Source organism: Haliaeetus albicilla, chromosome 11 (genome assembly GCF_947461875.1).
Source record: "Haliaeetus albicilla chromosome 11, bHalAlb1.1, whole genome shotgun sequence".
Taxonomy (NCBI): Eukaryota; Metazoa; Chordata; class Aves; order Accipitriformes; family Accipitridae; genus Haliaeetus; species Haliaeetus albicilla.
The window spans coordinates 39,174,623-39,199,541 of record NC_091493.1 but is presented as its reverse complement, the minus strand read 5'-3'; the positions used below and the strand labels follow the sequence as shown (position 1 = coordinate 39,199,541).

The window sequence follows — 24,919 nt, the reverse complement described above, 5'->3', positions numbered from 1 at the left end:
AACTGTTTACAAATTTAATGACTTACAGATCTAGACTTTTCAGTACAATGGACTCAAGGGTTTTTTTAAAAAAATTATTAAAATTTCAGCATAATAGTTCTGCTAATACGTCTATAGTTTTTTAAAGAATATTTACAGAACTGTAATGAAAAATAAGACTTAAGCACATGAAAATTTAAGCAGAAAATAGCTTACAATTAAACTGGCAGTAAAGCAATATGGCTTCCTGACTGCTGTACTGACCAACAGAAAAAGGGGGATACTGTTACAAAAAGATTTATTTTTATGTTTGCAGTTTTGCACAAGCACCCCACCATTTAGGAACCACTACACATAGACAAATCTATTAAAACAGATATCTACGCCATATCTGTAAACACGTTAAGAAATATATTTTGAGAATATCATAATTCAGTGATTGCTTTACAAAATCTGAGTGCAAATCAATTCACATTAAAACTCTGCAATTTCAATTACTGAATTGATTTAAAAACTGGTTGTGTGACTATTAAGACTATTTTCTCGGTTTGCACTTGTTCTTGATCTTGTCTTCCTGTCCGTTCCTCCAGCAGTCCGAGTAGCCCTTACATCCTCTTTGCCAAGTTCTTCTTTAGTTTTGTTTCTTTTTCTTTTCTGTAGCGATCTATTTTCATCATTCTCTATTTGTACACAAAAAAAGTAACTGTAAATTTGTATCATAAATCAAACATTTTATACAAAAGCCAATCTTCAGTTACATTGTTTTTAAAGGAAATGTCCCTAATGACTACATTCCAAAGATTACATCTATGAATTCAACAAACCAGTTACAAACCCCATACTTCTGCATATCCAATATCCTTTAAGACAGATCCCTGAGGACTTACAGCTATTTCTGAAAGTAGGTTAACATTAATGAGAGCACCAAAACCAATTAGCTACCATTTTAGCTAAAATTCCTTCTACTGATATGTAAAACTAAAACATATCCAACACTGAAGAAAAATCTTGCAAAAATGAATATATAGTAACTGTTTTATGGTCCAGATAAAGCTGGAAAGTCAAGCTTTTAACTGTAAAGAAAAGACTAGACATCTACCTAAGTATCTAGATAGCACAGAAAAGTTAAGCTGCTCCAGGAGATAAGCATCAACCCAAGCACCAGACATACAAACTGTCACTAAAATCCACATGGGGAAAGATGACCTCCCCGGAAGAGAAACTATCCAGGCAGGTAGTAAAGCATCAGAAGAGATCAATCATTTGGCAAGTACATATAGCAGTATCCGGAAGCAGGAACTGGCAAGAGCGTAAAGGGAAACAAAAGACAACTTAATAAACCAAGATAGATACATGGCAAAAGAGATGTACACGTTATATGAGGATAAGCACGTGCAATAGAAAAGGGAAAGAGCCAAAGAGAAATGAAATGAAGGGCATGGTCAAATCACAATAAGGTTTCTAACACAATTTGGCAGGAAACGCCTCAATATGTAGCTCGAAAGATTCATTGTTATTTCCATTTGCACACATTTATTTGATAATATTTTTCTAATTGCATCATGGTAGTTCTTAAGCTACATCACATCAAGCCAAAAATTCCAGGGAATATTTTAATGTCTGCAGCAAGAGTTCCACTGGCTTGGGGAAAGTAAAAGAATAAAGGAAGAAATGGGAGACGCATGGAACTTTTGCTGTCTTTTTAGCTCAAATACAGCTTCAGGCCCTTCTAGCATCAACTTCAAAAAACAACTGATGACTAGTAAAGGTTCTCCAAAACCTAGAGATATAAAAGCAGGAGCTTGGGATGGTATTTAGGAGAAAACAAGATGAACAATGGTTGCTACAAACATGTGATTATCATGTTCTGTCATTACCACCTTCTTCTGCATGCAAGTTAGTCACTGTATATACTCTAAACTACAATTTATTGTTATGGATTGAAAGAGAATGTATTATAGAAGAGCACGAAGACATTTCAATACCCCAACAGAGGAAAAATACAGGTCACATCCCATAAAACCAATCCCTTCTACTTAGGAACACCATCTTGTTTATATAGGATAACAGAGACCCTATTTACTTAAGTCTTCTTGCTATATTAAAGATTTACTCTATCTACATTAGAGCATCGCAGCCCACAGTAATACTAGAACTTTGTACACATTATTGTTAATATCTATACATAACTTAGCTATACTTAGAATATAGAAAGCAAATTCTTGCCTCACCTGATTTTGATTTTTTGGATGCTAAGTCATCTGTTGGCAACTGGCATTTTCTTCTGCGAGAAGTGAAAGTTGCCTGTTGTATGGGGTTAACATCTTTTCCTTTTCCAGCCTGATTACTTTTATCAGAACCAGCGGATATCAAACACACAATCTGAGTTTCCAAAGTGTTACCATTTTCTGGCAAGTCGCCATTTTTATGGAGAGAAGTAGAAGTAGCTGCCTCTGATTTGAATTCCACCTTTGTCATTCTGTTCCTCAATTGCCTTGTATTTCCCTGGGATGAACTATTTCCTAGAGATGTATCTTCACCTTCTTTAAGAATCCTCTTTTGACCTCTGTCTTTGGGCAAGTCAGATTTTTCCCTGAGAAAAGCAGACCTAGTTTCTTCAGATTTGGAAGAAACTGTTTTCTTTCTGCCTACTCTTGATGGATTTTCTTTTGCAGATGGAGCTACTTCCAAAAGTATACTCTGTTGTTCTTCAGGAGTTTCATTCTTACCATCTTCTGGCAAACCTTGAAGTGAGGTGGAACTAACAGCCGGTGAAGTGATTGTTTGTCTTGAGTTCCCTTTTGAAAGATCCATATTTTCTTGGGAAGTAGAATTTTCCAAAATCACTTTTTTTGCTTCCCTATAGTTATTCTTTTTACCACTTTCTTTTGATAAGCCCCGTTTTCCCTGAACTGAAGTAGAACTTGTGGCTTCTAACAAGAGGGCAATTTCTTTCCTTCTGCCTTTTCTCAGTTGATTTTCTTTTACAAATGAATCAAAAGTTTCTAATGGAACATTTTGATCTTCTTTAGAAGCTTCTTCTCTACCATTATCTGCTGGCAAACCGCATTTTCCTCTAAGAGAAACGTAATTAGTTGTGTGTGATGCCAGAATGGTTTCTTTCCTTCTGCCCCTTCCCAATGGCTTCTCTTTTGCACAGGACACTGTTTCCAAAGGCGTATTTTGTTCTTCATTAGTACCCTCCTCTTTATCATCAGTTTCTGTCAAGCCACACTGGAGAGAAGATGAACTTTTTGCCTGTGCTGCTAGATCAATCTTTTTCCTTTTGTCCCTTGCTGATGCATTCGCTTTTGCCTGCAAAGTCTTATTTCCCAAAGCTGGATTTTGATCTTCTCTCACGGTAATCTTTTTATCATCACCTTCTAGCAAACCACGTCTTTTTCTGATAGAAAGAGATCTAGATGTTTGTGATGCTGCAGCAACCTCTTGTCTTTTCCCTCGTCTCAGTGGAATGTCTTCTGTTGAAGAGGGAGCATCTTCCAAAGCTGAATCTTGCTCCTTTACAAAAGCCTCATCTTTACTATGATCTGCAATTAATGTTTGTTTTTCCATAAAGGTAGAACAAGCTATCTGTGGAATGGAAACAACTTGCTTTCTTTTGCTCCTCCTTACTTGTGAAGAAGGATTTTCTGAAGTCTCATATTTAGAAACTTTGTAAGTCATTCCTTTGTCATCCCCAGGTAAACTCCTTTTTCCTCCAACTGCTTTGGAACTGGCTTCTTCAAGTTCAGAATTAACTTTTCTACCTCTACCTCTTCTACATGCTGTTCCAATTTTTTGTGCTTGATTCTCTTGTAGGATTTCAGTTTGCTTTGGCTGAAGTATTCTCTGTTCATTTCTTATCCGCTTTTGATTGCTATGAGCAAGATTGTCACTGTTTGCAGCAGGTATTGATGTGGCAGCTGGGTTGTTCTGCTCCTTCGTGACTTCGTATGTATTCTTGACACAAACAGAGCCCAAAGAATCTTTGAGAGAAGATTCATCCATTTCTGTTTCTGACTTAAATTTGGGAGTAACTAGTTCTAGATTGTTTACACCTTCGGCAAATTCATCAGTCTTTTTCTCCAAAGAGTCTTTTTTGCCTCTCCTGTTTCTAGTTCTGTTTGTTTCCTGTACTGCACTTCTGTTTGCTTCCAAGTTCAGAGCAGTAACTGGCATTTCGTTCGTCTCTCCAGAAGGTGACTCTGCCTTTAATCTTTGAGATGCTTCTGTTGCATTTTCCTGAGCATTTTCTGTTTCATCTCCCTGAGATACTTTAGTCTCATTTTTGATGCATGATTGTGTTTCAGTATCAGTTTCAGTTGAAGTTTCCTCAGTTTTCTGAATGTTTTGTATATTTTCAAGCACCATGCCGCAAGTGTCTGCTTTTACTTCAGTCAAGTGCTTTCTAGCACTTCTTAAAGACTTGACTCTTTTCTCTGTTACCTTTATTTCAAGTTTAGTTCCTTTTTCAGATTCTTCTGCTGTGGGAGTCTCAGTATCTTTGTCAAAAGTCTGTTCATCTCTTTGTATCATCTTTGCTGATAGGTCTTTACGAAGCTTCCTTGTTGTCCCGTGAAGGTCCTCTGAAGAAGTGTGTTTAACTTGGTCATTTCTAGCTCTTCTTCCTCTTTTAGGTGGAATCAGTGGCTCTGCGTTCTCTACTTTTTTTACTTCTCTAGACCTTCTCCTAGGTGACAGCAGCATTTCTTCATTGTCTTCTACACGACCTTCATTAGACTTGTTTTCAGGTTTTTTTAAACCTGTTTGCAGTTGACAATTTTCATTTTGAATGCTACTAGATACACTTACTGTCTTTACACCTGGATCATCTTCAGTTGCTAATATGTCATTGATACCATACTCCTGCAAAGTCTGTTTCGTATTTGCAGGTTCTTCTCGTAGCACTGAAGAATCTTTGCCACAAGACTCAAGGTTCTCACTTGGATGTTTTAACTCCTTTGGTTCTTTCCTTTTACCTCTTCCTGGTCTTTGAGCAGCTCCACGTGGTTCCACAAATGAAACAATTTCAACATTTTCCTGATCAGGGTGATTTGAAACAACTTCTTCTTGTATGCAATAGCTTGTTCTCCTTCCCTTTTCTTTGTTTTTAGCTACTGAAGTTGAAGTACTCATCTCTCCCACCTCCTCTTGGGTGCTCTTTTTTACCAGACTTTGCAATTCTTTCAAATTCAAACCCTCTTCACTCTGCTTTGCTGAAGCAGGATGTACTGTCTTCCTCGATCTGCCCCTTGTTAGTCTCTGAGTAGACTGGTCTTCACTAGGTGATTCCTTCTGCTGAGAATCTTCACCTTGTGAAGTATTTCCTTTGTCTTCTAAAACAGGGAGTTTTTTTCCCCATTCAAAGTTTTAACATAGAAAAGAGCAAAAATAAAAGTTACACATTACTGTGCCTGATCAAAGTATCTGAGAGTTTCAATTTTCCTAACAAGAGTCATCTTGCTCAAACAAATCACACTTAATATTCTTAATTAAAAATAAATAAATGAATATTTTAACAAATTACTAGATAAAAGGCCAGCCTTCTGACCAAAGATGTTTGGTTTATTTGGTAGGTAGCATTTGTAGGTTTAAGCTCCGTTCTTGAAAGTCTTTGCAAAGAAATATAATTTTAAGTGGAGACCTTAACATCAAGTTTTTTTACACTGCTGTGTCTGGAGATGCCAACATTATGACACCAACAAACTACTACACTGTTACTTCCATACCAGTAGGATTCCAGCACCTGGTGTTCATTAGGGATGACTGCACAAATTCCATAAGCTTTGCACACTTCGCACTGGATATTTTGGAATTTTTAAAACATATGTTAAAACTCCATAATAACATCTATTACCTTATATATTCATTATTCCTCTATAGTTAAAGTAAAAGTAATCGTACTTACCGTATTTATGAGTGGAATTACTACAGTGAGATGCAGTATCTTCTTCCTTAGAATCTGTAACACTTACTGATCTGGCCTAAGGGAATAAACAATAATCAACAAATGCATGTCTGACAGGACAAGAAATAATGGAGCGAACCTATAAAAAATTAATCTATAATAATACTTGAAAAAAGTCTTGTCAAATACTTTTCTCTAAAAATGAAATCAACTTAGTTTTATAACTGCATCCATATATATGACATTAGCGCATAAATATATTGAACTTGCCATTGAAGCTAGTATAGCAGTTTTTAAAGTTAAAGATAATAAACAGTGCATAGTTAAAAAAAAGTATTAATTAAGTTGGCTGACAAGTGTCTAAAAGTTCTCAAAAGGAATCTGGGGTACGAAGCCGAATCATTTGAGTGTTTTGTAGTGTTTTATTGTAGTTCTACACTGATGAGCACTAAGTCCAGTGATACTCAGCATTTTACCTATGGATCTGGGAATGAACATAAAAATCAATACTAATAAAATCCACAAATTACAAGACTGATGAAGCTGTGAATTATAAGGTCAGAATGGTAACCCAGAGCAACCTCACTAACTACTTAGACAGGCTTCCTTCAAAGAAAATACATATTAACACAGGCAAATGTACAGTGATATATATAGCTGTCTCTATAAAATAGACAGCCATTCAGGAAGAAATGAATGAAAGACTTGGGGGCATAGAGAGCAATCAACTGACCATATAGCAACATGTTTTGTCAAAAGCTCAACACTTTTGGATGTGCAAAGGAAAAGAGAGCTTAAAATTTAATCTATAGGGTATGAAGCAGCTGTACAAAACAAAACAAAAAAACCACCAACCATGTGCCTGGCTTATGAAAAAGAAGGCTGAGATAAAATCTGACTATGGTTTGTAAGCAATTTAAAGGGTTCTTTAAATGTAACAGGAACAAATGACCAGAAAAAAACCCAACAAATGTTCAGATTCAAATTTGTAATAAGCTATATCTTCTAGCAGGGGGGCATTCACCTGGACAAAGCTACCAAGGAAAAAAAGATTGCCATCTTTACAGCTTTCAAATCAATACAAGGTGCTTTTCTAGAAGGTATCTTTTCCTCCAGAGGTTATGGGCATGACAGATTTAAGCACTGTAACATACAAGATGTTACACTAAGAGGTCTAAGAATTCATTTCAACCACAGGCTTCAAAGTCTAAATACATTCCTTCCAAAAGCTAAAGAAAGTATCTTACCTTCATGTCCTCTTGTATATCAAACATTTCCGTAACTCCAACATAGTCCACTTCAAAATCAGAACATTTCTGCCTGGGTTCTGCCATAAGCCTTTGCAGACCCACAAAATCATCAACTGGTTGATACTTTTCTCTTGGAGTCTTCACTAACCTACTAATACCAAACACATCTTCTATGGGTTCAACTTTTTCCTTTGGTGTCTTGAAAATACGGCTGACCCCAATCATGTCTTCTACTGGTTGATATTTCAGCTTTGGAGTTCTCTTGGTTAAAGTAACACCTGCTACATCTTTTACTGCTTCCCTTTTTTGTACTGGAGTCTTCAGCAATCTTTCAAAGGCAAATTCATCTGTAACAGGTTCCAACTCTTGCTGTGGGGTCCTCATGAGCTGCTTGATGCCCGACAGGACCTCAACTGGCTCTGGCTTCTGCTGTGGGGTTCTCATGAGCTGCTTGATGCCTGATAGGGCCTCAGCTGGCTTTGACTTTTGCTCTGGTGTCCTCATGAGCTGCTTGATGCCTGACAAAGCCTCTACGGGCTCCAGCTTCTGCTTTGGGGTCTTCATGAGCTGCTTGATGCCTGACACAGCCTCTACGGGCTCCAGCTTCTGCTTTGGGGTCTTCATGAGCTGCTTGATGCCCGACAAAGCCTCTACGGGCTCCAGCTTCTGCTTCGGGGTCTTCATGAGCTGCTTGATGCCCGACAAAGCCTCTACGGGCTCCAACTTCTGCTTCGGGGTCTTCATCAGCTGCTTGATGCCCGACAAAGCCTCTACGGGCTCCAACTTCTGCTTCGGGGTCTTCATCAGCTGCTTGATGCCCGACAAAGCCTCTACGGGCTCCAGCTTCTGCTTCGGGGTCTTCATGAGCTGCTTGATGCCCGACAAAGACTCTACGGGCTCCAACTTCTGCTTCGGGGTCTTCATGAGCTGCTTGATGCCCGACAAAGCCTCTACGGGCTCCAGCTTCTGCTTCGGGGTCTTCATGAGCTGCTTGATGCCCGACAAGGCCTCTACTGGTTCTGACCTTTGCTCTGGGGTCCTTAAAAGCTGCTTGATGCCTGACACAACCTCAACTGGCTCCAACTTCTGCTTTGGAGTCCTCCTTTTTCTTCCTGATTTTACCAGAGACACTTGTTCTTCTGGAATTATTGATAAACTGTCCACACTAATATTTTCTTCCAGCATAGCTTTTCTTTTTTCAGGAGTTTTTGTGCATATTGCATCAAATATAGACTTTAGAGACTCCTTCTCTCTCAGAAAGTGACAAATGCCTGGACTATCTCGTTTCTGTTCTGAAGCATCTGAACTATTTAATGGTGACACCATCATCTCTCCTGAAATAAGCAACAGATTTATGTAATTTGGAAAATGAATTAAGCAGAAAATCCAAGCATTCTAATTGCTGTATAACTAAGTAAAATGGATTCAAACAGACGGAGCCTTCTACAAACCAAAATCCAAAAATGTGCATTGACAATTGATTTGGTAATTAGCTTCTACAAGGTACAGCACACACATTTAAAAAACTGACTATAAAAAAATCTGATTTTTTTTTTCTTATTTAATCTGATATAAAAATTAATGTTTTCTATTGTCCCTAAAACTTCTTGTGATGCAAGAATTTTATTGCAATTTCCTTTGTGTTTTGAAGCAATACATAAATCACAAATTTTCACATTCAAGAACATACATTTGACCTTCCCGACACCAGGGAAGAAAAAACATGACAAGATATTTTTGTAAAATTTATATCATAGAATATCTCAAGTTGGAAGAGACCCATAAGGATCATTAAGTCCAACTGCTTGCTCCTCGCAGAAAACTACCTAAAACTAAACCATATGACTAAGAGCTTCGTCCAGACACCCCTTGCACTCTGACAGGCTTGGTGCCATGACTGCTTCCCTGGGGAGACTGTTCCAGTGACCAACCACCCTCTCAGTGAAGAGCCTTTTCCTAATGTCCACCCTGAACCTCCCCTGACACAGCCTCATTCCATTTTCTCGTGTCCTATCGCTGGTCACCAGAAAGAGGAGATTGGCACCTCCCCCTCCGCTGCCCCCCTTGAGGAAGTCGTAGACTGCGATGAGTTCACCCCTCAGCCTTCTCTTCTCCAAGCTGAACAAACCAAGTGACCTCAGCTGCTCCTCATAAGTCTTGCCCTCGAGACCTTTCACCATCTTGGTCACCCTCCTCTGTACACTAGAAGTTTGATATCCTTCTTATAATGAGGCGCCCAGAACTACACACAGTACTCGAGGCAGGGCCACCAGTACGGCCTAGAGCGGGACAATCACTTCTCTCAATCAGCTAGTTATGTCGTGCTTGTTGCACCCGGGACACAGCCGGCCCTTTTGGCTGCCAGGGTACGCTGTTGACTCCTATTCAACTTGCCACCAACCCAAACCCCCAGATCTCATTCCACAGGGTTGCCCTCCAGCCTCTCGCCCCCCAGATCGTATGTATAACCAGTATTACCCCATCCAGGTGGAAAATCTGGCACTTGCTCTTGTTAAATTTCATATATTTGGTGCTTGGTCAGCTCTCTTGTCTATCAAGATATCTCTCTAAGGGCCTCTCCATCCTCAAGGGAATCCACAGCTCCTCCTAGTTTAGTATCATAGGCAAACTTCCTTAATGCACATTTGATTCCTGCGTCTAGATCATTTATAAAAACATTAAAGAGCACTGGCCCTAAAATTGAGACCTGGGGCACCCCACTGGTGACTGGCCACCAGCCTGATATAACCCCATTTACTATAACTCCTTGAGCCTGACCTATCAGCCAACTGCTCAGCCAGAATATTATGGGCTTGTCTAGCTATGTATTGGACATTTTATCCAGAAGGATACTGTGACAGCATCACATCAAAAGCTTTACTAAAATCCCAAACCACCACATCTACTGACTTCCCTTGTTCAACTACATGGGTGACCCTGTCAGAAAAGGAAATGAAGTTGGTTAAGCAGGAATTTCGCTTCATGAACCCATTCAAGACCAAGCCTTGAATATTGAAAAGCTAGCCTTGCTTTGGTCCCTGGAAAAGTAGTGGAGCTGGTCCTCTTGAAACACCCTTCTGGGCACAGGAAGAACAGAGTGATTGGGAACAGTCAGCATCAATTTATCAGAGGAAAAATCAAACCTGACCAATCCAATTACCTTCTCTGGTAAAAAGAACAGATTTGTGGATGAAAAGAGCGCAGTGGCTATTATTTAATGCAACTTTAACAAGGTTTTCAACACTGTCTCCCACAATATTTTGGTATCCAAACAAGAACATCACAGGCTATATGAATGGGCACCCATTTGAATAAAGAACTGGTTGGATGGTCAGGCTCAGAGAGTTGCAGTTAATGAGTCTCTACCCGAAGGCCAGTAACGTGTAAGAGTACTGCAGGCTGGAGAAACAGGCTAACTCAAGGAGTCCCTTATCCTTAACTGCAACTATAATCTCAATCTTAAAACTACCACTCAGTTCATTTTAAAAGCATAACCCTCCTCTTCAAACTAGAAATAAAATACACGTCTGCTGGTGTCAGTTTTTAATCAAGGCTTGTAGGATGTAGCAATAACTTGCCTTTGTAGTTCCTATCCTGTCAAGTCCTAATCATGAGATAGATGTTCAAGTCCTTCCAAATTCCTGGTCCAGCAGGATTAAGAAATAAACTAGTTTTTTCAACCCATATTCCCTAAATTATGAAACTAAAGTATTCACGATGTACAAAAGGATCAATGTGTATAGAATCTAAGATTAAGGGCTTGCCCACTGATTGAAGGAAAGCACTAAACAACAGGATAAATAACATCTGATAACAGACATCTTCAGATGGATGAAGATCACTCTACTAGCTCTCCATTTCAAAGAAAACACTTTTTGCTGGACCCCCTTCTGAAGTTGTAACAAGGTTTGTTATACCTAAGCCTATCTTCCACATCTGAAATAAACCAAAATACATTTCAACTATTATTATTATTATTTTAAATATTGGAGGATTTATTCTTGATTTTTCTTGGTGTTTCAGTAGATGCTCAGTTTTGCTAAATTCTCAAGAAAACAGAATTTTAATTTCAAGAATTCTGAGTTATACAGGGACATGACGACTGGTATGCAAGGTTATTAGTAGAAGATGCACAACCACCTTAATACAAATCGTCCTAACCTGAGACTTTGTAAAAAAAAAAAAAAACCAAACAAAAAAACCCCAACCAAACAAAAACCTTAAATAGATTTTTTTCTGCAAGATTACACAATAACCTCTCCCTCCCATGAAAGTTTGTCACTGGATTTAGATGTATCCACAGATAACCGATTAAGAAAGTGCCATGCTTCAGCACAAGATTTGCCTGAAATATTTTGAAGTTTCATACCAAATAGAACAAATAAGAAAATAACACCTACTCAGAAATTAACTGGAACTACAACAATGTCTTTTAATACATGATAAAAATCAACAGTTCCTTTTATGGGCTGCCAGGTGCTTCATCTTAATACATCAAGTCTGCCAAGGCTGAGACTACTCACTGTCTCAAGCAGCAGACACACCACTACACTGCTACCCCTAAATATACCTAAACAATCCCTTTCTTTCCAAATAACAAACATACCAGATTCTTCAGGAGTGTGCAATTCAGAAATTTCCACTGCAGTACATGTTGGTGTAAAATCAGTCTTCTGAACAGCATCCAAAGATAATGTTTTTCCACTCTTATTTTCCGGAGTTTGAAACATTTCAGTCATTCCTATAAATTATATTCAGAGATATGAGCATATGCTTTGACAAAAGAACTACACAGTTGGCAGAGTGAGCAACACACTTTAAAAACTTACCTGTGAAGCTTTCATCCATATTCATGTTTAGCTTCAAGATAGGATTTTTTACCACTTTAGGGACCCGTCCAGCCGTTCTGACTGTGGTGGAATAAGCTCTACCTACAACTATTGTAGCAGGTGACTCTGCATGACCTGTACTAACATGACCATTTATTTTTCTTTCTGGAGTCTGCAGAGGGGAAAGAAAGGAAAAAAAAAGTTAGTAAACAAAGATTCCTTATATATAAAAATCTACATTTCTTACACACTGTGACAAAGACATCAACACCCATTTAACATACTAAAAGCTCAGAAGATTCTAGCTTCTGTAGCAAAATACCTACAAGCTGTTTTATGGTTGTGCAAAAACAACAAAAAGAAACATGAAAAAAGAAAAAGAATACCTTCAGTGATTGGGTTATTTTCCTTCGGGATCTTCCCTTGTGGACATGTTTTTTAACAGTCTTTGACTGTGGTCTTGCAACACCTAATTTTACCACTTCTGCCCAAGATTTTGCAACTAGAAAGCAAAAGAGAAATAACCCCTTTAATTCTCAGATGTATAAACTGAAGTTCACAATTATTTATGATTCCAATGGATTTGCTGCAGTGAGGCATAGGAAAATGGTTGTTGTATCATCTGACAACACCTATACTAAAGTGGTCCATGCAACACTTTCACTTGGAAGACCCAATTTCAGCTGAAGTTAACAAGTGTCCAAGTACCCAGTATGGCTTTCCACAATAAAACAACAAAAAAAAGCTTCATACAGTGTCAAATAGGTGTTAGACCCTAGAATTGAATGCTGACCCAATTCCGTCCTTATTCTTTTTGTAAAGAAATAATTTTTCCCAATAGAAACTTGCCATGAGCCTTTCAGTCTCATTCATTATTATACCTGAACTTTTCCCTGGTGGGACATGAGATTTAACATTAGAGAAATGGCTTCTAAGTGAAACATATCCAGCTTTTCTTTCACCACCTTCCCAAGGAATTTCGTAGTCAGGAAATTATTTATACTACTTACAGCATTTAGATCTACACAGACATTCCATAATTTTTTCTTATATGACCTCCTCCTTATAACATACTTTGAAAATTCCCAAAGGTTACCTTTATCACAGCATCATTCTGTACACAGCAGAAGAATCAGGGAATTAGAGCTGTGTAACAAATGAAGCTGTAAGTTGGTAGGACATCTGCCTCATTTACTTCAGAAATAGGCTATGTGAAGACAGGGATCATATAAAAGAAAAGTCTGGGTTTTTTAAACTAGAGATAAAAAGGGGAATGCCATTCCTGAAGAAAAGGGTATTATTATTCTCTTGTCAGAACTGCTATGCAAGTTGGGGAAACTCTGTAAATAAAAAGAACTTTCAAAAGCTGTCATTGCTAGGTTGTTCGGGATATGTAGAAAAATGCCAAGCAAGCAGTAAATTATCTGACAAAGCATTGGAAACACAAAGAGTTTTATTTTGGATACAAAGGAGACATCCAAAAGTGTTCGGAACTGTGGTGATCTTTCCATATTACAGGAGAAACTGAAGCACTGATATTAAAAACCACTTACACATTACAGAGAGGTGGTGAAAAATAGTTTGTCATTAATATTTGTGAAGTACTCTGCTGTTATTATAAAATGAATGGAACAACCAAAGCCACTGGAAAAAAAAAAACAAACCAACAAACCCCACTTATGTCACTAAAAGACTAATACCACTTTCAGCTGTATTAATCAGGAAGCACTGTGAAGGCCTGTGATCTTATCTCATCATGTAATAATAATAATGAGACCATCACTGGGACATCGTATGTAGTATGTTGTTCGAAATTTTAAAATGACACTACAAAAAAATGGAGATAGTAAAGAGCAATAAAAATTCCTGGCTGAATAGTGGTGTTGGTGGGAAGCTTTAAATTTGATTTTAAAAGATTTTGAAAACAGATGACAAAGACATCTTATCTGTGAGTTTCTTCAAAGATAAAAATTTCAAGAACCAGAGCTCCCCTATCGTAATGTTTCCAATGCTGTTGAAACTATTTTGAACCAGTGTTCTACATTCAAATTCAAATGTTCAACCTCAAAATATTCAAATTACCACGTAGTTATCATCCTAATTTTAATTATTATTAAATTAAATTATTTAATTAAATATTAAATTACTTAATTAAAATATTATTTAATTATTATTATTTTAACTGTCAACAATTAAGTGCAGTCCACTCCATGGACAAAGGTTGTGAACTGTGTATAAAAAAAGGCACAAAGAAAACAAACTGAAGCTAGACTGCTATAAAGTGCACGTTTTCAAACCACAATTGATGTAATTGATACAATTTGATTTAGTTCAATACTACTTGAACTTGAAGGATCACTATTGCAACTAATCTTGCAAGGAAATCCTTAATTCTACCATTTTTCAACTTGTCAACATTAAGATTTGTGTTCTAAATACAGTTTATGATTTAGCGATCTGCTTTATGAATACGATAGAATGTAACACTTTGCAATTCCCAGTTGTTTACAATAAGTCCAACAACCGTCAGAAGATATGCCAATCATGTGGCGGCCTCTGCATAACAAAATAATAGGCCTACTTCAGTTCTGTTCCTGTATGTTAAAGCATTAAAGTTAATATTAAAAATTAACTCCTGAAACAAACCTAGTAAATTGGCACTAGAGGCACCACTTCTTCTTTTTGCATTGATAACTGCTACAGCTCCACTTCTCCTCTTCATGGGAGTGACCTTCAAAGCAAGTTGTGCACTTCTTGTTAATTTGTCAGGTGTAGCCATTAAAAAGGTTTTATCATCTTGGTTAATGTGAGAGTTTTTAGGTGTTTGCACCTGGGCATCATTTTTCTCCTTGGTATTCATGTCTTCTGCAACAGCATCCTTCTCTTCTACAATTGGTAATACTGTTGTGACATGAGAAACAGAGAAACGTCCTTTTGTGTACAGTGCTGGAGAGCTTAAAGTAAATTTAGGTGTTGCCTTCCCAGAGGCAGGGGATGAGGCAGCTGCGGACTTCTGGGCTGGTAAATTTTTTGGTGACATTTTTTCTTTCTGCAAATGTTCAGAAAGTTCCTGGTGGAAAAAAAAATACATTAAGATAAAACGTTACTGCGCATAGCTGAACTACAAATGCTCATCTACATCTCTGACAAGTAAATACAATAGTATAAAATATCATCAGTTCATTTGAAAAAGCTTTAAATGTTATTCTCTGAAAACAAGCCTGTAACATTTTACATTTCAAAGCAGTCTCACAAGACATGCAAATTCAATTGAATAAATTAACTGAATTTATAATTCTACTTTATTCCAAAGTTTTGTTCACATCAAGTACACTACTCACATTTTAACAAGTTTAAATTAACAGCAAATGTGTTCAAACTTCTAGCCAAACCACGTGGCAGTAGCTTGCACAGTCTACCAACGTGCTACTGTTTTGTTTTCTATTGTTTTTGGGAAACTGGAGCTTGTAGACACCGCTGCTAAGTACAAACATACAGAAATGTACTCCTGAATATGCAGGAGAATGAGCAATAATAGCATGTGAGGTAAATAAAAACAGACCTCCTGTATAAAGACAGGCAGATATAAAGGCTAAGCTGAGCCCTTTCCTACAATGGAGAAGTTAAAAAAATGCTGATTAAAATTTGATTTTATAATGTGCAATTATAATTTCACTTCCCAACATACGTCTAACAATGTTTACTACTAATTTTTAATTAATTTTTAGAAGCCTTAGAATTTATAAATTCTGTTCACATTAATTGTCTTAGCAACTTGGTTAGTCTTAACGTTTACCTGGATTGCAAAGTGCTTCAAGCCCTGAGCTTTTTTCAGAACAGCACGTGGTGAGTTTCCAAACGGTAAGCTTAGTCTGGCAGGAATCGCACCTTTTTTAAGGGGTGAGTTGGGAGGCAAACTTTTATCAAAAAGTTCTGGACTTAGCTGACCACCAAAAGACACTCTCTTTCTTTTTCCTAAAGGCTGAAGTAACAAATCACCACTTTTCCTCTTCTGAGATATCCTTTTTTTCTTGCCTAAAAAAAACCAACAAACAATTGGAAATATTTCTATATATCTAAGAATCCAAGTCAACCTTTTAACCAGCATAGAAAACAGTGCTTACTTGTGCATTTTTAAGTTGGAAATATATCAGAATGTAACTTACCTTAAAGAGAAATAGATTCAATTGAGGAAAATTTTATACATATTATTGTGGTCAAATATAACTACATGATAAATAATTTAGAACTAGTAAGTCAGCAATGGATTCTACGTTTTATGTAAGTGGAAAAATTATCATAAAAATGCTACGAGAATTTCTCAAATACAAAAAAATTAAGGCAGGGGATTAAACATATTTACCTGATTCGTCTCCAGCCAACAGGCCAGAAATACCCATTTCTGAGACATCCTCATTGTCTTTGAGTACAGTAGCACTTCCAGAAGACCTTCTCTCTGCTGACAATCTATGAGGTCTTATAATGCTGGCATCTTCCAAATCTTGTTTCTGATGATACCCCTCTGTGGCCAACTCTTCTTTAGTTCCACTGTCTTTTCTGTTTGTAGTCTTATCGTGATGTTCTTGAACGGCATTTGTCTCCAATGCTTTTCCAGCTAGCAGTCCAGAGGTCCTTGGTCTACCCCTTTTTCTTCCAGAGTCAGATTTCTGACCAGCGGGAGATGCCAGTTGTGGTGTTAACTCTTCTGCAGCCAGTGTCTCTGAATGGACACTTTTGTTTGATAATTCTTTACTTTGCCTGTTATTTCTTCTGGGACTCTTGGAATTAGAAAAAGAAGTAGGAGTTTCAGAATGTCCCTCTTTTGAGTTAACAAAGTTTGCCTGATCACCAATTTCTTTCAGCACTTCTTCTTCTACAGGTTTTCCTGGTGTAAGTTGCTTAATATTTTGTCTTTGTTTTAAGCATTTATTTTCTTCCAAAGGCAGTTGTTTGAGGCTATCATTTCTGCACACTGAATCTTCCTTTTGAGTTTCAGCTGAAATTTCTGAAAAAGACTTACGTTGCAATGACACACGTCGTCGAGTTGTTGGAGTATCAGTATTTACAGGATTCATTCTGCTAGTTTCTTTGGTAGGCGATATGAAATGAGACCGAGGACTCTTCCTCCTGGGCACTGGTGTAGAAAGAACATATTTATCTACTTCAGAAACATCTGTCATGTTAGTTGTTTGTGCTAGTTTATCTACTGCTATTGCAGGGCTGTGTATTTCTATTTTATCTGCATAATCCAAGCATTCTATAGAGCACTGCTTCAGTGAAAATGCTGCATTTCCATCATTCTCCTTACTGGGTTTGGTTGTAACTTCAGTACCTTTAGATTTGCCTGCTGTACTTAGTTCCTTATGATCCTGCAAGTGACTTCTTGTACCAGTATCCCTTGACATCTCCTTTGAAACAGAAGTTCGAGGACTTCTGGTAAAACTCTTCTTGGTAGCACTTCCTATAGCCGAGATCTGGTTAAATTCTGAATTGATTACTTCTTGCTGTCTTGTTATTTTACATTCTTCAATATTTTCACTTCTGCCTATTTCTTTTTCTTTAGTCAGGCTTCCCAGATCATAAACACAACTTGACGATGAAATTCCAGCACTTGGTTCTAGCAGAACACTCTTACCATCTTCTTTTGCAGCTTGTTGAGGTACATTTCCCTCTTGCAGAGGTTTTTTCACTTTAAGCTCACATTTCAGTTTTTCATAGAGTTTACTAAAGGGAGACATTTCACTTTGCTTGTTACTACATTGATGTATTCTGTGTGAAGATTTGGGTGTTTGTAGTTTGATGGGTAAAGCTTTGGAAATATCTTCCTCTGTACTTTGTTTATTTTCATTGGCATGTTTTTCTTCACACTCAGCGTTATCTACAAAGTAAGCAAAGCAAAGCAAAACAAAAAGTAATATAGATGCAGAGTTACTTAAAAATTGCAGAACTACAAATATGAGTTCCATAAATACAGCTAAAAATTCCTTCCTTTCCTCTCCCAAGACAGTCAACCAGGGTCCAAGATACAGTACAGTAAATAAAACTGTTAACAATAACAGTTTCTCTCATTATAGAGGCATTAGTATCTAAATGTTTAACATAAAATTTATGTTGTAATCTGGAATTTATCCCATATTCAGGTAAGGCACTTGGTACTTCATGCTTTTGTTTTTCTGCAGAATCAATGACTCATATACATCTTTCAGGGCTGCCACAAAACAAATCTATGAGTATAGAATTAAACAACCATTTCGATCAGCTTACCACAATTCAGTCTGGTTTTTGTCCTGCATTTACATAGGTGCTATATTGCTTGAACTGTGGCAATGCTTCTTTAGGGTAAAGCCAGACAGTAGAGCAGAGCTGCCACTTCCCAGATGAGACATAGCAAGTGACTGCATGTGTGCTGCCGTTCCACTGCAATCTGTAAACTGCATCCAAGGAAGCTTGAGGTAGCATGCTCCACTTTGCGTTTTCCATGAGCAAGGGGTATATGCAAGCCAACAAGTTCATCTGATAAGAGGTGCCTTTTTAAGCCACAAGAAGCTGAGACCTTATGTACAACTATACATCTACAAGGTCTACTTCTCAACACTACTTTATGTCAGCATGAATGCCTGCAGGAACAAATGCTGATACATGTTGACTTTTCATAATTGTGATGGGAAATAATTCATGTAAAGATGAAGGTAGAGACTCTGACAAAGAAGGAAAAGCCTGTCAATTACCTCCCAGGAAAGGGGAAAAGGAGGGGGAAGGGCCGGGGGGGGGGGGAAGAGAGACATGGGAAAGAACAGGAAATTAGATCTTTCTATGAAAGCTTTTACACAACTGGAGACATCAGTATTTTTTTTACTGAGCTGACAAGTTGTTCCCTCAAAGTTGACAGAACAACAAAGCAAAGACTGTTGTATTGTAGGACAGTGTTGGGGAACCTATGACCCAAACACTGTGAATACAGATGAGCTCACAACAACCCACTGAAATGGAACACTTTGAAACAGCCTGGGTTTTTTGCACTGGAACAAACATTTGTCACAAAAATCAAACCTGTCTGTAGATAAATAGCCTTCATGTAACAACCTCATCTCTTCCCATGAGAGCAGCATTACTTAAGACAAGAAGGATGAGAAGGTGAAGTCCTGGCCTTTAACCAGCCTATGGTCTGTAACTACCCAGACTTAGTAGCTCTAAATAATTTTTACTGGGTCTACGTGAAACAGCTACTGTAAACTATTATTTCAATCAGCAAAATTAACCCTTCCCATGTATCTCCAGAATTATACCTGTTTCAATTTCTTATTAGGTAAGAATACATGAGATAATGCAATATTTGCTCAAAGGGGATCTAGCTGTATTTTAGGTCAACAGAGAGCTGCAAGTTAAATTTTAATCACAAAGGTGAATTTGCCATGTTGTACTCGTTTGGTGCTGCTGAAAAGTAAAATGTAATAGGCAATCGTTTCACACATCAGTTTCAACTGACATTTGTACTGCATTTGCAAAGCTGGTGTACTGAATTCCATTCCTTGCTATAAACTTCATAAACTGAATTTGCACAAAGCAATATATATGGATTTCACCAATTTGAGGCTAACTGTTACTGCACGTTTGTCAGGATGCAATTAAACTGATTTCTCTTGGCAGGACTTAGCTTTGGTAAATCACAGCATCCAAGTATGATGAGATAGTACACCGACATAGCGAGGTGTATTGTACTCAGATTGAAAAGCCTTAAAATACATTTCTTTTGCTCTTTTCAATCTTGTTTTTCCTCTTATGCTAAGATTAAATGCAGTTAAGGCAGAAGAAGAAAACAAAGCCCCCAAAAAACAGGTACCAACCTGAAGCATGAGGACTTTTAGATCCTGAAGTTTGTTTGCATAATAATTCCACTTCTGCCACCTGCTGAACATGAAGAACCTGTAAATTTGTACAATATTACAGCAGAGCAACAAATATTTTATAGTTTACCTTTCAACCATACATTGAAAAACACTAGATTTATAAAAGTATGTGCATTGTTGACTAAACAGGTTTAGAAGTATTCAAATTAAATCCTAGAATATTTCAAAATTTAAGAACATTGACCAGTGCACATTTAAGGTCCTATATCACAAGAGCTTAAGCCTTGTTTTATCATTAAAATTATTAGCTCTAAAAGCAGCTGTAGCATAAGAATGCACATTGCAACTATAACATTAAAAAAAAAAAAACTTTCAATAGACACAGTATGCCCCTTTAAGGGAGAAAACTTTGCTGAGAACAAAAAAATAAACTAATAAAAATAAATTATTAAAAGATAGGCTTAGTTTGGTATTTATAATTCCAACAATACGTTAGTATACTAGCATATAGAACCACAGATTATTTTTGAGAAAAAGAATGCTCATTCTCTGGGGCAAACTTCCTCATTTAAAGTACATGGATATTCCAAGGCTCACAGTCTGCGTTTCCTGCATCCCATCCTCTCTTGGAAAAAGCTAAGGATTATTTTTTAAGAGATTACCTGTATTAGTAACATCATAGATTATTAACTATCTATTACCAGAAAATGACAAGTCTAAAATTAATAAATTATTAATTTTTAAAAAAGTATTTATCTGAAGGAGTTTACTTGTATCTTCAAACAGAAAGGTAGTCTATGGCTGAAAAGTTATTCCTATTAAGAAAACACAGGAAAATAAAATACCATATCACTACTAATACCAATGTACTTGGAATAAATAAGTGTATGGCCACAAAATTACCTGCAGTGTTTCATCTTTTGGAGATCTAGAACGCCTCTTTCTTGGAGTTGATTGGAGAGGATATTCAAATCTGGAAGAAATATTTAAAAAGACAACCACTTTTTGTCAAATACCTGATGACTAAATTCCTGTTATTAAGATAAATGACCTAGCAATAGTTGTCCACTCCCAACAATACACACATATCACTTTTAAAGGCTTTAACTACACCAAAATACTTCTAAATTTTCCCCTAAAAATGACTACCCTTGAAACAAAATCAAAATCATCCTCTAGACAATTCTATCTTTATTGGTTTAGCTTAACGTAATATAAAAGTGATTAAAAAAAAAAATCTTTAAGCAATCCTGCCTTCTGAAGGTCTATAAGACATTGTAAAGAAATATGAAATAATTAACTTCTGTTTCTGAAGATGGTAAAAGGACATTTTAATTTTTCCAATTTATCTACAGCCATCTTCTGTATCTTCATCCAGCAGTAAGAGCCTGTGTCCACAAAGCTCTCTGCGTTTTTTACCTGCAGAACACATTCTAGGATGGAGGCACTAACAGTCTGTCATTGGCACTTACCTGAAAGAACGATCAATAATAGTTAACACATCTCCATGCTTCAGAGGTACAGGTTGCTTAAAACAACTACCATTCAGTTGCGTAGGATTTACCGTACTTAAATTAGTCAATATTGCCTAAAAATAAAACAAACATTTCAGTAGCCTGATGAGATGCAACAATGCAATTCATATGTCATTAAAATATGTATATCTTACCTCCTTGTTTTCATTTACTTCAATTTTACAATGTTCTTTTGAGACCTGAGGCAATTGGATACGAATATCACATTCTGTTCTCCTGCAGGTGAAAATACAATTTGAGTTTCAAGACACACAGAAGACAGAAGAATCTGACTGCTATAGAATTAGGTGATTTTCCAACTTTTCAGCTAATAATTGTACAGCAGCATGATGCTTTCTCACATTTAGTAACATGAAGAAAATGAACTACCTAAGTCTTTCAACTGTGGTGAAAAATAACAGGAGCTCACACTTCTACATCAGAGAATCCATATCAGGAAAAACGTGTTAAAAACCCAAATTCTAAAAAAAGTAGTTCACAACAAGCTGAAAGAGACATGTCTACAACAGATATCTGGTGGTTTGAGTTTACTTAGTTTCCTGACTTGCAAGTTGCTGAAGAGTTGTGGAATATTTTTAGAAAATATCAGCACGTGCTCTTAAGCTTGCTCTTGGGTATTTGTTACTGATCACTCTCAGAGACAGAGTAAGAGGTGGATGGACCTTTGGTCTCACCTGGATAGCCACTTCTACCTTCTTAAAAGTTGTTAGTAAGTGCAAGCTGTGTTTCTAAGTGTACAGATTTTTTCTTTCTGTTTTTTTTTTTTTTTTAAGCTAATCTGTAATGCTTTTGACATGCTGTAGGTCTTAGGCATCAAACATATGAGCTTCTGTTCATAGAAGTACGGGACACCTCTCACTGATAGAGCTGGCAGAAATTAACGTTTGTACCATTAAGTATCATCTGTCTGGGCAGCTCTGCTGAAGTCAAAGAACAGTATTATTGACACTAGAGTGCTTCCCATAGACTTTCATTATGGAATTTGATTCCAGATTGAATAATTACAGTTATTTAAGATATCTATCAGCCAGTAAAGTGCTGAACAGACCTAGTTTAAGAGAAGTAAAAACATTTTATTTGAAGCCTATTTATAGTAAGATCATCTAGTTAAGTCTTCACATATACCATCCAGGTATATTAATTTTATCTTTTAATGTAAAATAGCTGGATCAAACTCAAAACCCACTATCACTCAACTGTGTGAGTTGAAGTAAGTTTCAAGATGGGAGGAGGAGGCATAAGTTCTTACTAATTTTTAATATTAATTCTAGATATTGGGTGACGTATTCCTGAGGTTTTGGAGAACCAAAAAAAAAAAAAAAAAAAATCACCAAACCAAAACCCAAAACAGAGAAGAGCACTGAGGTAATGAAGATGGTCAAATACAAGCTATGTACCTTACTTCTCTTCCCTAGCCAATTATCTGGAAACTGCCTCTGCATAAAAGAATACCATCACTTGCTTGTCAGCTGTGTATTACTTTTAATCCCTTCCCCAGATTTCCTTTGGCCAGAAACTCAAAAAAAAAAAAAAAAAAAAAAAAAAAGTAGTTCTAGCAAGGAAAGGACAAAAATTAAGTTCAGCTTTCTAGTCTTACAAATAACCTTAGACCAATATCATCCCCTGTACATCACTCACAAATAAACAAACATTTATTTTTGCAGATAAGTATTAAAAGATATAATCTGCAGGAAAAATATCGCTAATACTATTTTGATGTATGCAAGTACTCAACTAATTCTCACCTTCCAAATAAACAAGAACTTGCAGTGAGTGGAAAACTAATTCCATCAGTCCCATTCCGTTTAATTACAACAATATTCCCAAAGAGCGGCATCTTGAAATATAAGGAATCTTACCTGTAAAAGAATGCCAAAATTACTCATCCAAATAATGCTTTACATATTTATGAAAGTAAATCAATGTAATTACTTTTTTTACTTCTGTTCAAGAGACATTTTCCAATGTTCAGCAGAAGAATCTCAGTGCCATTTACATGTGCTTGACTGTGTCGAAAACTGGGAACTATTTACCATGAGCAACCACTGTAATCGCACACGGGAAGCTGAAGGCACTGTGTGTTTGGAGAAACTGATGCTTACACAGAGTGGCAAGAGCAGTCATCACATGTTCATGTAAACTTGGTTATACAACTTTTACATATGCAATAGGTATTTGCTACCCATCTGAGCCTTTGCGAAGATTCAGGGGCAACACATATTTCATCCCATAAGCAACTTAAAGCTATTTTCATATAAACAGTTACCTCTCCTCACCTAAATCTAGATATTACACATTCTCTTCCCACGTGGAAATTCTTAGACTTGATTCTAAAAGTAAACAGAGACCAACTGACTATGGTTGTATCCTCCTGAACAAGGAGGAAATGGTGGCATTTCCAGGAAGAAGCACTCCCAGGAAGACAGCTGAAAAGAAGGCTGAAAGTTTAGCAGTTGCTAGGATCTCCCGATAGGCTGCTGATACAGCTGAGAGGTGGCAAGTGCATCCGTGCGTGCACATAGTGAGAAAGGAGAAGGAACGTTCAACTTGAAAAAAAAAGAAACCAACAAAAAACCCCAACAAAACCCAAACCCACAGCGTTTGCACAACCAGATACGCTATTCCTTTCATGTACAAATAGGAGTGTGCCACTAAGTACAAGCAATCCTCAAAAAAGTATGCATAAAATGCACTATCGAATATTACACATTTGGAAGTGACAAGCGAAAAACAAGGGAACTAAATGCAGCTAAGGACGATCCCTCTGAACTCTTTTGCTAGGTTTCATACTTATTCAAAAAAACAAAACAAAGCACACCCTAGGACAAATTTGACAGTACCCTTAAGAAAAGCCTTTACCTGCACGTTACAGAAGACTGCAATCTTCAGTTTTCCTTACCCAAAGTGCCTGTCCGCAGTTCCCACCAACTCCTACGAGCGAAAAACGCCGCACAAGCCGCAGAAACCGAAGTTTACACCACCCTTACGAGCCCAGGCTCCCTGCGGCCCCCTCTGCGAGCCAGGCGGCCCACAGCCACCGCCGCGGCCGGGGCTGGTGCGTCCCGGCTCCCGCTGACAGGACGGTTCGACTGCCGGGCAGCAGACATCCACCGAGGACAGCAACAGGACCCACCCCCTCCCCGAAGCGCCCGGAGCCCCAAAACCGCGTCCTCCCGGCCCGATCCTCCCCTCCCCTCACCTCCAGGACTGCCTTTCCTTCCCATGAAGCCGCCTTCGCCCACCGCCGGCGCTCCACAGCCCCGAGACCAGCGGTGTCCCGGACGCCTGCTACCCTCCGGCGGAGCCCTCGCAGACCCGCTGAGGGGCCGATGTGGCGGCTGAGGGGCCGATGAGGTGGCTGAGGGGCCGATGAGGTGGCTGAGGGGCCGCCCCCCCCCTCCCTCCTGTCAGTGCGCGGCGCGGACTGAGTCTTCCCGCCAGCGGCCGCCGCGACGGGAAGCCTCGCACCCCCGGCCGTATCCCTCCGCCGCGTCAAAACGGAGGACGGTTACCGTGCAGACGGCCCCGGTGCCGCCCGCCGCCCTCACCCGCTGACAGCCGCCACGGCTGA

At 38.0% G+C, this 24,919-nt stretch overlaps 1 protein-coding gene across 8 annotated transcripts; it reads right to left on the bottom strand.

Moving 5' to 3' along the window:
- MKI67 (marker of proliferation Ki-67) lies at positions 1–24,774 on the bottom strand. Of its 8 annotated transcripts, XM_069797225.1 has the most exons (17): positions 24,548–24,774; positions 23,094–23,207; positions 21,483–21,564; positions 21,286–21,401; positions 20,717–20,786; positions 19,811–19,889; positions 16,330–17,844; positions 15,763–16,001; positions 14,797–15,036; positions 14,613–14,697; positions 12,353–12,468; positions 11,967–12,138; positions 11,744–11,878; positions 7,135–8,471; positions 5,888–5,963; positions 2,211–5,315; positions 1–659 (listed from the first exon to the last, which is right to left on the bottom strand). In XM_069797225.1, the coding sequence occupies exons 2-17, from the start codon at positions 23,183–23,185 to the stop codon at positions 487–489; spliced, it is 7,632 nt and encodes a 2,543-aa protein (XP_069653326.1). In that variant the 5' UTR covers positions 23,186–23,207; positions 24,548–24,774; the 3' UTR covers positions 1–486. The 8 variants fall into 8 exon arrangements, with proteins under 8 accessions (XP_069653326.1, XP_069653322.1, XP_069653323.1 ...); XM_069797221.1 differs by having other exon boundaries at positions 14,613–15,036; XM_069797222.1 differs by having other exon boundaries at positions 2,211–5,312; positions 14,613–15,036.
- Between the last annotated feature and the right edge of the window lie 145 nt (positions 24,775–24,919).

Coding starts and splice junctions, on each gene's coding strand:
- MKI67 (XM_069797221.1), bottom strand. CDS start 23,185: ATGCCGCTCTTTGGGAATATTGTTGTAATTAAACGGAATGGGACTGAT. Junction 21,402..21,482: donor AAGTAAATGAAAACAAGGAG/GTAAGATATACA, acceptor TTTTATTTTTAG/GCAATATTGACTAATTTAAG. Junction 5,316..5,887: donor TAATTCCACTCATAAATACG/GTAAGTACGATT, acceptor TCCCTGTTTTAG/AAGACAAAGGAAATACTTCA.